The sequence below is a fragment of the Delphinus delphis genome, chromosome 2 (assembly GCF_949987515.2).
Source record: "Delphinus delphis chromosome 2, mDelDel1.2, whole genome shotgun sequence".
NCBI classification, from domain to species: Eukaryota; Metazoa; Chordata; class Mammalia; order Artiodactyla; family Delphinidae; genus Delphinus; species Delphinus delphis.
The window spans coordinates 84,652,443-84,666,184 of record NC_082684.1 but is presented as its reverse complement, the minus strand read 5'-3'; the positions used below and the strand labels follow the sequence as shown (position 1 = coordinate 84,666,184).

The window sequence follows — 13,742 nt, the reverse complement described above, 5'->3', positions numbered from 1 at the left end:
GATGTATTTCTGGTGTATCTGTGGGGAGGAAGGTGATCTCCACGTCTTACTCTTCTGCCATCTTCCCCTCGTTCCACCATCTTAAGGTTTTTTATCTTAAACTTTTATTTCTTTATTTATAAGAAGAATACATGCTCAGTAAAGCAATCATATCTAATACTGAAGTATAGGGGGAAAAATTAATTCCTTGACCCTGCGAGATCTACTGCCATTTTGGTACGTACCTTTCTAGGCTTTCTCTTTTTGTCTGTTTTCTGGCAGACTTGGTGGTAGCTAAGCAGGGGATTCTAATACTGGCCTCTGACTGTCACAGGGCCCCAGCCCATACCTCCCATAGGAAGCTTTCTCTCAAGGACTAATTCCTGCCCCTAAGTGGAGGGGAACGGTTCTTAGTTGGTGCTTTGGACAACAGTGCCGTGGAGAGTGCCTCTTTGTGGGTGGAGGCAAGACCCCAGGGATCTGAGGCTAAGGAATCCCTCCCTTGACCTTGTCACTTACATTTCTCTGCCACAGTTACACAACAGCCAACGCTGAGTCTGACTATGAGCGGGACTCTGAAAGGGAGAGTGATGACGACGGGGAAGATGAAGTGAGCTGTGAGACCGTGAAGATGGGGAGAAAGGATTCTCTGGACCTGGAGGTGGCTTCAGGCCCGGCGCCTGAAGCCCTGGAGGCTGGTGGCTCCCCTGGCCCAGAAGATGTGCTGGCCCTCCTGCAGCAGGCAGACGAGCTGCGCCAGGGCAGTGAGCAGGGCAAGCGGGAGGGCTTGCAGCTGCTGCTCAACAACAAGCTGGCGGTGAGGCTCCAACTGCCTGTCTGTCCTCCATCCCCCACTAACCCCCCGCGAATGTGTCACTGACCCTGCGAGGTGACATGGGAAGGGAAGTGAGGGTGAGGTGGCTAGGTCTGCATCTGCACCCAGGGTTGTACATCCTCTTCCTGGGAGGCTGAGCGCCGGCCCTGTGTGCTGCCTGCCCCAGAGCTGCTTTCTCTGCCAGCCCCAGGGCAGTCGGCTGCCTCCTGTAGAGCTACTGCAGAAGAGCTCCTCCTCTCACCTTAAGGAGAAATGTGGAAAGAACTAGAATGTTTTTCCCTCTTTTATTTCCCTTGAGGCAGAGCCACAGCTGCCTACCCCATTTAAAGTTTTCATCACAAGTGACAAGTGTTAGGTCACTAGGTCACTCAACCACAATTCCCTTCTCAGGTTCACTGCCAAAATTTATGCTCACCTGGCTATAAATGCCCCCAAAGTTAGAATTTCCTTTTTCTTGGGCATTTTCACAAATTTTTCATTGTTAGCAAGACTTCTCTGTTGTTGTGCCTCATTACATGTTGGAATTGACCTTTCTTCCTCACAGTATTAAAAGGCCAGAATGCCCTCACTCTGTGGGTTGTGCAATCTGTTGACTAGGGATAATGTCGTCAGCTAACTGCAGGTGAGAGGTCACGTGGGGTGGCCTGATGTCAGTGTGCATAACACAAAGGTAGGGTGTGGGGAGAAGGTCGAGCCCCAGTTCTCTGCAGCTGAGGAAGGGGGCCTCATCCCTCTGTTTGGTTTGCAGCATGGAAACCAGCAGGACTTCCTCTGGCGCCTGGCCCGGGCCTACAGTGACATGTGTGAGCTTGCTGAGGAGGCGGGTGAGAAGAGGTCCTATGCCCTAAGTGGTAAGTGCTTACAGGTTCCTGGTGGGAAGGCCACTGACTGACTCTGAGGGTGGAGCCAGCCCATCAGCTTGGGGCCCAGGGGAGCCACCAAGACACACGCTGTCGGTACAGCTGGGGCTCTACTACTCTTTGGGACAGACTGGCTCCCAGAGACCCCTGCTTCCTCCTGGAGACAGAGAGCAACCTCTGCTTCTCTGCATGGCATGGTGCTTGAGTCACACGGGTATACACGACTTTAGGAGTACAGTTGAACCTTGAACAACAGCGGTTTGAGCAGCACACGTCCACTTATATGTGGATTTTTTTCAATCCACAGTCCATGGTTGGTTGGACCCAACTATAAACTACATGTGGATTTCTGACTGGGCAGAAGGCCGGTGCCCCAAACCCCCACGTTGTCCAAGGCCAATTGTAGTTGTATCATATTAGCACAGTTCTGTGTTCTCATTCCTCAACTACAAAAGGCACAACCTTTCTTAATCTGAGGAGGTTTTTTTTTGCTGTTGCTTAGGAATCTGGTTTCAGTTATGGAGCCTGTGGGGCAGGTGTTTAAGAATGAGTGGAGTATGTTTGGTGAATGCCCAGAAGGAGCAGTTTGGGAGGATACTGCTAGGTTAGAAGTCCCTGGGGTCTACTTAGCAACTCTGTTGTCAAAATCTGTACCTGGGGGTGTAGGGTACATCTGACTTGTGCCAGGTTCAAGGCCTGTCCTTCTCTGTCATGAGGTCATTGAGAACCCTGGGACTTTAAAAATAGAGACTGGTTTTATGGGGAAGGTGATGTGTCCTGCCTACCTACACACCCTTTGAGTCAGGCACCATCAGTGGACTTCCAGATCTTGTGGTTCAGTTATCCAAAGTTAAGTTAACTGCTTTCCCACTTTTATAAGTACAGTCCTGCAAACATTGAATCTTTGATAATGTAGAGTGACAGTACCTCAAGATCATTATTCTAAACAGTTATAGAATTCTGCCAATATAGAAAGGTCAATTGAGTTGAATGATATAGATCTTCAAAAAAGTCCCTGGAGGGGCTTCCCTGGTGGTGCAGTGGTTGAGAGTCCTCCTGCTGATGCAGGGTACACAGCTTGCTTCTTTCTTTTCAAAACAGTTTCTGCTTCCCCTCTTAAATTTCAGGTGAGGATTCTGATCAGCCTTTGGGGCTGTTTTTTGCACTCTTGGTAGCAACAACCACCTTTCCTTTCCCTTTTGATCATCTCTGTGTACTAACAGCCAACATGAACCCTACAGGTGGAGGTGGGGCAGTGATTAGAGGAGCAGCAAAGCCCACACTGGTCTGGTCTGGCTTCCTGAGTATAGCACCTTGGACAAATCTGTTCCTCCTGGAGGTCAGAGGACTATGCAGTATCTTTGAAGACTGCTCTGGGATTCTAGCTTTTTAGGACCAACCTTGCTGGACCTAAAGTTCTTCATTTTGTTCTTTCTCTAGAAGCTGGACCACCAGGAGGCAGCGGGAACTGGTTTGCCTCATTCTTCACCGTTATTTTCCTAGTGAGATAGTGCTTTGAAGGGGGCGGAGAAGTCCCCTAAGAGAAAATGTCCCTCAGTGGTGGAGCCGTATGGTTCTTCTGCTTTGGACAGGGGAATGTAGGGTTCTCATCTGCTCTCTTTAAATGTATTTGTTGCATATACAAAATTATACCATGATTACTATCACTTAAACATGAGGAAACATTTCAGAATAGCCAGCCTATCACCTCAACCCATTACTTTTGTTCTGTTTTCCAAGCCCTCACCATTTAAAAATTTTTATTAATTTTAAATTTTATTAAAGTATAGTTGACTTACAATGTTTCAGATGTACAGCAAAGTGATTCAGTTATACATATATATACTTTTTCAGTTTCTTTTCCATTATAGTTTATTACAAGATATTGAATATAGTTCCGTGTGCTATACAGTAGGTCCTTGTTTGCTTAATATGTAGTAGTCTGTATCTGTTAGTCTCAAATTCCAAATTTATCCCTCCCCCCTTCTTTACCCTTTGGTAACCAGTTTGTTTTCTATATGAGTCTGTTTCTGTTTTGTAAATAAGTTTATTTGTACCTTTTTTTTAAAATTTTTAAATTCATTTATTTATTGGCTGCATTGGGTCTTTGTTGCTGCGTGTGGGCTTTCTCTAGTTGCAGCAAGTGGGGACCACTCTTCATTGCGGTGCAGGGGCTTCTCATTGCGGCAGCTTCTCTTGTTGTGGAGCACAGGCTCTAGGTGTGTGGGCTCCAGTAGTTGTGTCACACAGGCTCAGTAGTTGTGGTGCATTGGCTCAGCTGCTCTGCGGCATGTGGGATCTTCCCGGACCAGGGCTCGAACCCATGTTCCTTGAATTGGCAGGTGGATTCCCAACCACTGTGCCACCAGGTAAGTCCCTATTTGTATAATTTTTTTACATTCCACATATAAGTGATATTATATTTGTCTTCCTCTTACTTCATTTAGTATGATAATCTCTACGTCTATTCATGTTGCTACAGGTGGCATTATTTCATTCTTTTTTTTTATGGAAGCCCTCTCTGTTCTAATCAGATTTCCCATTTTGCAGTGTTCTCTTTTCCCGTGTGTAGGCGTGATGGTCCTCATCTGAAGGGCTCCAGCTCCTTGACATTCTAGGGGACCCTTGTCAAGAGCCTACATGTGTTTAGGCCTTGATTTCTGTTAGTTTGGGTGCCTGGAAAACTTGGGGAAGAACTACATGAAACTCATCTTTGATCAGATTCCAGTCCATTTGGCTCTGGTGAGGGCCTAGGGCCATGATTAATGTTCCTAGACCATGGATCCTTTTGAGAATTTGTTTTCAATGTTTATTTGTTTGGCTGCACTGGGTCTTCATTGCTGCACGCAGGCTTTCTCTAGTTGCGGCGAGCGGGGGCTACTCTTTGTTGTGGTGCACGGGCTCTAGGTGCGCAGGCTTCAGTAGTTGTGGCACATGGGCTTAGTTGCTCCGAGGCATGTGGGATCTTAGTTCCCCGACCAGGGCTCGAACCCGTGTCCCCTGCATTGGCAAGCGGATTCTTAACAACTGCGCTACCAGGGAAGTCCCCCTCTTGAGAATTTGATCAAAGCTGTGGACCCTCTCCTCAATAAAATGCACATATACCTAAAATTATATACAACTTCAGTGGGATTCATGGACACCCTGAAGCCTATCCAGACCCCAAATCAAAAACTCTCCAGGGTAACGGTCTATGGGGACAGTTTCTGATTGCTTTTGAGTCCTTTTATATTTGAAATGCTTCAAGCATATCAGGTAGGTATTATAAAAATAAGGGAGCTGGGGCAGCTGACGATGGATAGGGAGAACAAGGTGAAGCAGAAGTCATCCCTGAAAAGCTATTTGCAGCTCTTCATTCTGCTCAAGTGCATAAGTATTTACAAGTCCCGTTCGGGTGGGGGTTGGTGAGAGCTAAAACAGTCATTCTTCCCACAGCCTTTCCCGTGGAAGGGTGCATGGGAGCCCTTGTCAACTCTGGATCACCTCTGTCTTACAGGAAAAGAAGCAGCGGAGGCCGCTCTGGAGAAGGGGAATGAGAATGCTGAGTGTCACCAGTGGTAATAGCACCCCGCAGGGTCCCAGGAAGAGCCAGCATGGGTTAGAGTGGAGAGCCCTTTTGTTTCTCTGCCCTGTGGCCAAAGAGGCATTTGCAAGAGGCACCAGGAGAGGGAGCTCTGGCCTTTATTTTCATATGTCCCATCCTTCCCCAAGCTAGGGACCCAGGGAAGTTTGCTTTGGGAAGTGCCTTGGGGATGAGGCAAGGGGGAATAGTTTTTCTTTCTGGTGAAGCTCGGAGAAACGAGTAGCTTTGTTAGTCACCCCTGGCTACAAAACTTGTGGGTTCTTGGCTCCTCAGAGAGGCTGGGACGTTGGCAGTTCCCCTCTCCCACACAAGCTCTTCATTCTCCTAGCTGCGATCCCTGGCTGGTGGTGGACTTTGGCTTCTTCGCTTGGCTCGCGTGAGGAAAAGTAGATGTGAGCTCACCCCCAGGAAGTTCAGCAGTCACTAATATTACAAAACCATCAGCCCTGTCTGTGGTCTGACATGAGGCAAAGTTCTGCCTACCCATGTGGGTCAGGGCCAACCTGTGTCCTGGGGGCGTGGTTCCAGCGCCTCAGTTTTAGTGAAAATGTTCCTTTTCCACCTCCCTGCTTCCCATAACCCTGCCCTCAGACTGTGAGCTGGGAGAGGCTGTTTCTCTATCTGTTGCTGAAACTTTGTCTCTGCAGCGCCTCTTCTCAAGACGCCAGGTCATTGTTTCTTGGGTGTCACAGGTGCTGTTTCCCTGTGGGCTCTCTTGGGGCTCCTGGGGTCCCAAGGATGGAAATTGACCTCATACTTTCTTAGCTTTTCCTGGGGAACAGCTGTTTGGACTAAACTGGAAATGAGCCTCTGGAAGTATCCGATACAAATACCCCCAGATATTTAGTGAGTACACAAAAAAGCAACTTGGGCCTTTAGACACTCATTTGTCAACTGTGCTTCTAGAAAGAATGCAGAGGGGATGGGGGTAATATCTTCTGCCTTTGTTTCTGAAGGCAGAAGATAGGAAGCTGGCTGTCTTTGTTCTCCTGGGAGGGAGGATGTAGAGGAGAGGGCTGAAATCGGAGGCCTTTTCTTCCTCCTCTGCTTCTGTTGGTTCCCAAGCTAACATTAGAAATTCCTAGAGAATCCCATTCCCAAACAGCTTCCCAATGATATACCTGTATACTTCCAAGGCTAATGAGACCTTCTGCTTCAATGTCTGCTCAGGAGACAAAAAGCAGTGTACTCAGGTCTCTTATACTTTGATGCTGATTTTTAGATACCTGCTTAAGTGTTTATGATAGCTATGGCTATACTCATTATGAGGGGAAATTTGGACTGAGACCTTGCCTAAATATTAAGTATAAGAGAGCTTTAATGTGGAAGACCCACCTTTTTTGTACCTAGGGTACTTTGGAGAATTGTAAGCCTACCACTGTATCTGCTAAAGAATATGAATTGGGACCACAAGTCTGTGAAAAGAGGAATTAAGTACAGATGGAAATGACATTTTCATCTCTGGATAAGGATGCAGGCGCAGTGCAATTGCCCATGGGTGGGAATCCCAGTACTGGCAGGGACGGTACTCAGTCCTTGTCCCTGAGCTTGCTGCTGCTTCCCCCTAGGTATGCAGTGCTTTGTGGTCAGCTGGCTGAGCATGAGGGCATCCAGAGGCGCATCCAGAGTGGCTTTAGCTTCAAGGTGAGGAAAGGCTTCTCCTCCTTCCCTGGTGCTGGTCTAGTCCAGATTCCCTGCTGCATCCTAGCTCCTTGCAAAGGTGTTCCTGCAGCCTCTGTGACTTGCCTCTGTTCCCTTATATTTATATTTTCTCCTCAGGAGCATGTGGACAAAGCCATTGCTCTCAAGCCAGAAAACCCCATGGCATACTTTCTCCTTGGCAGGTGGTGCTACCAGGTAAGCTAAATTTCAGGGCTTGACATAAGGGCCCTAACTAACTGTCCTGAGACACTGATCACCTTTACAAGGAAGAGCAGTGTCCTCAGCCTGGTCTGGCTTATGTGTTATTTCTTCTAAGCGGTCACATTAGTGGTGATTAGACCCGGTCCTATTTGGCCCTGTTTGCTTTCAGTACAGAACATTCAATGTTCCTAAAGATACTTAAGTTTTTAGTCACACCTTGATCTCTTGGTGGCAGGTCTCTCACCTAAGCTGGCTAGAAAAAAAAACTGCGACAGCCTTGTGTGAAAGCCCTCTCGGTGCCACTGTGGAGGACGCCCTCCAGAGCTTCCTAAAGGTATTGGGGAAGGAAGGGAAGGGTGGACAGCAGTCAGAAAGGCCAGAGTGACCTTATTTTTCCTAAGGACATTATTGGAAGGGGTTTTAAGTAGAGGGCAGTTTTATGTGTGCCTGTTCTATGGGAAAATCAGAACCATCAGAAAAGCTTATAAAAAATATAGATTCACTGAATCAATCTCCAGGTTGGGGACTGGAACTCTCTAATAAACTTTAGCCTGACTTGGACTTTGGAACACCTTACTGAAATGTGTTCTCCCTTCTCCAGGCTGAAGAACTACAGCCAGGATTTTCCAAAGCAGGAAGGATATATATTTCCAAGGTAAACTCACCTGCCTATTTCAACATAGATGAAAGTATGTGTGTTGATATTTCTAGGAACTCCTGAGGGCACACATATTCATCCCCTTCTAGTCTCCTGGTGGCATTTCTCCTGAGGGCACACATATTCATCCCCTTCTAGTCTCCTGGTGGCATTTCTCCCAGGTTTTCACTGTTGTGTCTTCTCAGTGCTACAGAGAACTAGGGAAAAACCCTGAAGCTAAACGGTGGATGAAGTTGGCCCTGGAGCTGCCAAATGTCACTAAAGAGGTAATACTTAAGAGGTAATACTTAAGACCTTTACTAACACAGGGATCCTTCACTGAGTCATTATGTGACCCTTTCAGGAAAGAATATCTTCCCTTGAGGTTATTTCCTCCTTTTGCATGTGTGCTGTTTCGTATACATCTCCCCTAGGGGAGGAGACAGATTTCGTAGGTTCCAGGCTCTTCTGGGAAAGTAGGAAAAAGACTATGATAACAGCTTAGCAAGGAAGCAAAGGGCCCATTCTCAGGTACCAATGGTTTTGGAAATGTTGGCTTAGATTTTGAGTCCTAGTCTTATTCTCTTATCTCCCTAGGATTCAGCTTTCCAGAAGGACCTGGAAGAATTGGAAGTAATTTTAGGAGAATAATCACATTTCAATGGCCTTCATGACTCGAGGGGGAAAAAAATCAAGTCTTTTTTCTCTTAGGTTCTGCTTAGATCAGGAAACTGAGCAAGACTGGTTAAGGGAGTGTCCTGACTCCTAGGTCTGACTGCTACCTGCCACCATTCCCCAACTTCTTCTTATTGTCTACTGGTTAACTTATTCTAATCCGTTACCTAATCTGAAATTGGGGAAGTACTTGAGGCCCGGGTTTCTGTTACTCTCTCCGTAAAGTGAATTCTTGAAAAACCAAGACTAGTGTGGGTAGAGCACTGAAGGCTGTCTTCCAACTGCTGGTGAGGTGGATGAAACTCCAAAGAGCTATAGGAACAAAACATAGAACTTCTACTCTAATCTTTTTCACTGATTACTATTCAACACCAAAGTATATAGTCCTAAAATCACACCCTAACCTACCCGGATAAAAGGTCGGAGAGTCCATGGGTATCGCCTCTTCTCAACCTATCATGTGGATTGTAACTGTATTCCTGGGCCGAGGGGCTGGACCACTTGACTTCCAGAGTCCTGGCAGCTTTTGAACGACAGCACTGCATAAGGCTTATGAGACTGTGAAAATGATGATCTGAGGAGCTGCCTGGAATATATTTTGGTACAAACCTGAAATAAACCAAATTTAACTAGACGTGATTATAATCCCCTTTCTATGTTTGCTATAGCTCCTTATTCTTGCTTCACACTTCCATAACTGTTTTCTACTATGAGACTATTGCAGACAAGTAGAAAAACAGTACCAAACAGTTTAGAATGAGCTCTCTGGTTAATAATACTTCCAGAGAAAATTTTAGTTAAATGTAAAACATAAAAAGAGCTTATTTTTAGCCTAACAAGGCCTAGTCCAACTAAGCAGGTGTTCCCTGACCCTCTCAGGGCCAATAGCACAAAGCCTAATCCCATCTGAAAAGAAAATCCTCCCTACAAGAAAAATTGAGAAGTTTTTAGGTCAAGGTCACTTAAATACTTTATAGGACTAAAAGATGGAGATGCTTTTATTTAAGAACCAAGCTTCCATTCCAGAATCTGTTACTGTGGCTTTATTATTTCATCCCAGGTTTGTTCTGTAATGTAGAAACAAAAGAAGGCCTAGGAGGTACTCTGTTCTATAAAGTCACGGAACAGAACTGTTTTTAAAACAAAGTTGCATTAAATTGTATCTTCCTATCTCCCTACATATAGTAGGATCAACACTGGCAACAGCAGAGATTTGCACTGCCTCTCCTAATACTAGCCGAGAAGCCCTTTGAAATTGGAAGAGTTGGTTAGAACCCATCCTGGGTAGAAGTTTGAAGGGGAAGGAGTATCTCAAACCCCTGAAGTAGAATAATCTGGGCAAGAACCAGCCCTATACAATACAAAACTTAAAGAATAAAAACAAAGGCCACAGGAAAGCCATGGTGTAGCCATCTTGTGAGATCTTCTATTAGGTTAAAGGAGTATAAAATGAATCATCTGAATGTGGGACTTCCCTTTTAAATTTTCAATTTTAAAGCAATAGAAACTGATCACCCTACCCAGAGCCAAAACTATATTATGAAGGCCCTATCCTGAAATATTCAGCTTGTACCAGAATAACTCCTACAAGCAGCACATTCACTACAAATAACTACTTTATTAGCAGTCCCACATTGAATCTACTTACTTGAAGAGCTTCCGAAATGTTTAAGATTCCAGAACTATCTTGAATTGCTCTTAGCATTAAAAAAGAGTAGATGGTGAAGGGCTGGTAGCCCAGCAGGCCTATTCAATAACGCTTATCTAAAAAAACATTCTCATATAAGCTAATTCAGACACACAAACTTTACCTGCTTCTGATTTAAGAGTTTTACTGGCAGAGAAAAAAAAAAAACCTGTGAGGAGACCCACTCCCTTTGCCACATAGCTCAGGCATATTTTTCCCCAACATTATTCAGACAGTGAGAGAAGCCAGGTCTCTCCAGTTTTAGTTCTCTTAGAGACATAAGATTGGCCAATAGCCGTTAGTCCTGAGTCAACCCCAAGGCACTATGATGTCAAAGGTACTCATACCTACACCCCCAAACCAAAGAATTCACATAGAGATTAATATACTAGAAGGAATAAACATTTCAGATCAGCTTGTGACTACTGACCTGTCTCGTGTTTACACCGTAAGAAAAGCCGATATAATAGCTGTTTTCCTGGAAGCCTTTTCCTGGCAGTCACAACAGGAAGAGGCCTGTGAAGAACCTCAGGGAGCAGTCCTCTCCATTAGGCTGCAGCACTTAAGGTTTATCACAGGAAAAAACCCAACGATTCAGTCCTTGGCATCTCCTACTCCATCCGCATTGATGGCAAACATAGCTTCAGCTTCAGGAAGACAAGGAGAGTCATAGATTTTGCAGATTCTGGTTTCCCCTCTTCCTTTTCTCAGGTACAGTCTGGGACAAAGACACAGACCAAAGCACCAAAGTTATTATAATTAAAAAATTCTATTCCTGGGCTTCCCTGGTGGCACAGTGGTTGAGAATCTGCCTGCTAACGCAGGGGACACGGGTTCGAGCCCTGGTCTGGGAAGATCCCACATGCCGCGGAGCAGCTAGGCCCGTGAGCCACAACTACTGAGCCTGCGCGTCTGGAGCCTGTGCTCCACAACAAGAGAGGCCACAATAGTGAGAGGCCCGTGCACCGCGATGAAGAGTGGCCCCCGCTTGCCACAACTAGAGAAAGCCCTTGCACAGAAATGAAGACCCAACACAGCAAAAATAAAAATAAATAAAAGAAGGCTCAACATTAAAAAAAAAAAAATTATATTCCTGACTATTTATAGTAGATCTAAAAATTTTTTAGACATATATACTTCCTAGAAGGACTTTGGGGATCTTTCTGTATTCCTTAGGGCAGGGGTCCCCAACCCCCGGGCCGTGGACCAGTACTGGTCCGCAGCCTGTTAGGAACTGGGCCGCACAGCAGGAGGTGAGCAGAGGGTGAGTGAGCGAAGCTTCATCTGCCGCTCCCCATCGCTTGCATTACCGCCTGAACCGTCCATCCTGGCCACCCCCCCCACTACCCCCACCCCGTGGAAAAATCGTCTTCCACAGAACTGGTCCCTGGTGCCAAAAAGGTTGGGGACCACTGCCTTAGGGCACTTGCAATCCAGAGGAATGCATTTCTGCTCACCCCCTGCCCCCCAGTGGATTTCCCATATTGAAACCTTTTAAAAAATAATGAGATATCAATTGCTCATATTTATTCTTCCACATATGAGAGCTTTTAATTCCTTTATGAACTAAAAGCCAAACACCTGTTCTAACCAGAGCATGACAATTAGGTTAAGCAAGGGCTCCCATGTCTAATTACACAACAGCAGCAGTTAACAAGGTTCAAATGGAAATGTTATCTTCATGTCTATTGCACAGTTAATATGACATTCCATGATGAAGCCATCTCTCCCATCACTTTACCTTGTTGTTGAGGCATGAGCAATGATATTTCCTCCAATAGGTTTTTTAGGATCTGCAGCAAACATGGCTGCTCCATCCACTTGGGCTACCACCTGGTTGGTGATTACCACTGCTACACCAAACTGACAGGGAAAGGATAAATGTCATTTTTTTGTGGTCAGACATTCCAAGAGACTTACTGCTTATCCCCCATAAAGCAATGAATGACTGAAGTCTCTATATCTCAACTGATAACTTGATGATACCAGGCCCTGGTATCCTGGCCTCCCAGCAAGGCTACTAGAATTCATGGCCCCTGAAAGTAGGCATTCTCTGTCCCTACCCACAACTTACCTCATCAGCAAGTCGCAGAAGCATCCGCAGAAACCTGGCCAAGTGCATCTGCCTGGCGGAAAGCTCACCTCGACCCGAATAGTCTGTTCTGTAGAGGGCGGTGGCACTGTCTACAATTAGCAGTGCATACCTACAGGGAACATGGATTCTCTGAAGCCTGTTTCTAGCCCATGTCATATTCTGCTCTTTCCCATTACCCTGCAATTTTGTAGTTATATATTATTTATTTATACAGCATCCATTTCTGAATAACCCTTTAACAAAGTAAAAAATTCCAACAAGTTCAGGTGGATTATAGCTTCATATTTTAAAAGCGACTTGACCTAAACGACAAAGAGTAGCAAAATAGGAACTAAAACTTAAATCTCCCCATATCTAATTCAAGCTACTATCAAATTGGCCGCATGTACAAGATTCAGGGTAAGGGCTCTGGGAACATATTCAGTATCTTCTATTGCCCACATACCTGGACTCTACCATCATGGCTGACGCTTGATAAAGGAGCTGGGTCTGGTGGTCTGTGTTGAACCCTCGAGCATATGCTACATTATCCAGGACGTCACTGCCAGAGAGGCCATATCTAGAAGAAAGAACATTTTGAGGCTGCACACAGAACTAAGGCAGATGAGAAATTCATCTCTAACAACGAAATTACCTGGATGGGTAGGTAAGAAATGATAGTAAGAAGGCTAAAGAATATAATTTCCTTTCTATTAGGAAGCCCAGGGAAACTATAAAGAGATGACAGCAACTGCTTTAGAGTAGATCTACCTGGCAGGACTTCAGAATAAATCAAATTTATTTTTTGAGGACTCCTGAACTAGAATGAGAAATTTCCAAATATAAGGAAACAATGGTCTCCTGGAAAAACAAAGGGCAGCATGACAGAATTGGGACTGAAACAAAAACAATGAATCAATCAAAGATCAATTAAAAACATACATAAACTGCTGTTGTATAGGAATAAAACCTTCTAAGCTCAAAAACCTTCTAAGGACTCAAAACTGTAAGAGGTTTAAGAGAAGTAAGTATATTTCATCTATTCTCCCCTTTTTTCTTGCTAGTAACTAGTTACAGTTATGGAATATGTGACATGTATCTAGTATGGTTAAATAAGTGATACCTTAATTCATCTTATACCTCAATAATGATTTTTCTTCCCTTTGCATTTAAAAATACTTCCTATTTTCTTAGAACAATCTATATTTTCTCACCTTTGTAACTGCTTCCTAAGACATGAATACTCAAGGTGGTCCAAGTAAGACAACTTCTCATTAAATGTATGCTAATGGGACCCCATTTCTTCAAAGGTAGTTTGATTTATCCATCTATCAAGACAACTAAATACCCGCACTTTTATAAAAGCTTCCCTGCACCTCTCAAATAGACGTGACTCTCCCTCTTCTGCACTTACAGAAAACTTGATTTAGGCTTTTCTATGGCACTTGGGAGGAGCTACCTGCCATTCTTTTACTAGACAACAAATTCCCTGAGGGAAAAGACTAGGCCTTTCCAACTAGCACATTTTTTTTATACCTAGTACATTCTG

The 13,742-nt window shown here is 44.9% G+C and overlaps 2 protein-coding genes across 4 annotated transcripts in view; one reads left to right on the top strand and one right to left on the bottom strand.

Annotated features, from left to right (window-relative positions):
• Window positions 1-9,066, top strand: part of RMDN3 (regulator of microtubule dynamics 3) — a 31,930-nt gene extending 22,864 nt beyond the window's left edge. For both annotated transcript variants that reach the window (XM_060005001.1, XM_060005000.1), the window contains exons 5-13: window positions 514-796; window positions 1,563-1,665; window positions 5,171-5,231; window positions 6,826-6,901; window positions 7,037-7,114; window positions 7,356-7,454; window positions 7,722-7,775; window positions 7,964-8,044; window positions 8,355-9,066. In XM_060005001.1, the coding sequence (XP_059860984.1) occupies window positions 514-796; window positions 1,563-1,665; window positions 5,171-5,231; window positions 6,826-6,901; window positions 7,037-7,114; window positions 7,356-7,454; window positions 7,722-7,775; window positions 7,964-8,044; window positions 8,355-8,408 (889 nt within the window). In that variant the 3' untranslated portion in view covers window positions 8,409-9,066. The remainder of the gene's footprint in view (window positions 1-513; window positions 797-1,562; window positions 1,666-5,170; window positions 5,232-6,825; window positions 6,902-7,036; window positions 7,115-7,355; window positions 7,455-7,721; window positions 7,776-7,963; window positions 8,045-8,354) is intronic.
• A 97-nt stretch (window positions 9,067-9,163) lies between these two features.
• RAD51 (RAD51 recombinase) overlaps window positions 9,164-13,742 on the bottom strand; it is a 35,651-nt gene continuing 31,072 nt past the window's right edge. For both annotated transcript variants that reach the window (XM_060005002.1, XM_060005003.1), the window contains exons 7-10: window positions 12,660-12,773; window positions 12,194-12,323; window positions 11,861-11,982; window positions 9,164-10,837 (exon numbers count right to left, since the gene is read on the bottom strand). In XM_060005002.1, the coding sequence (XP_059860985.1) occupies window positions 10,714-10,837; window positions 11,861-11,982; window positions 12,194-12,323; window positions 12,660-12,773 (490 nt within the window). In that variant the 3' untranslated portion in view covers window positions 9,164-10,713. The remainder of the gene's footprint in view (window positions 10,838-11,860; window positions 11,983-12,193; window positions 12,324-12,659; window positions 12,774-13,742) is intronic.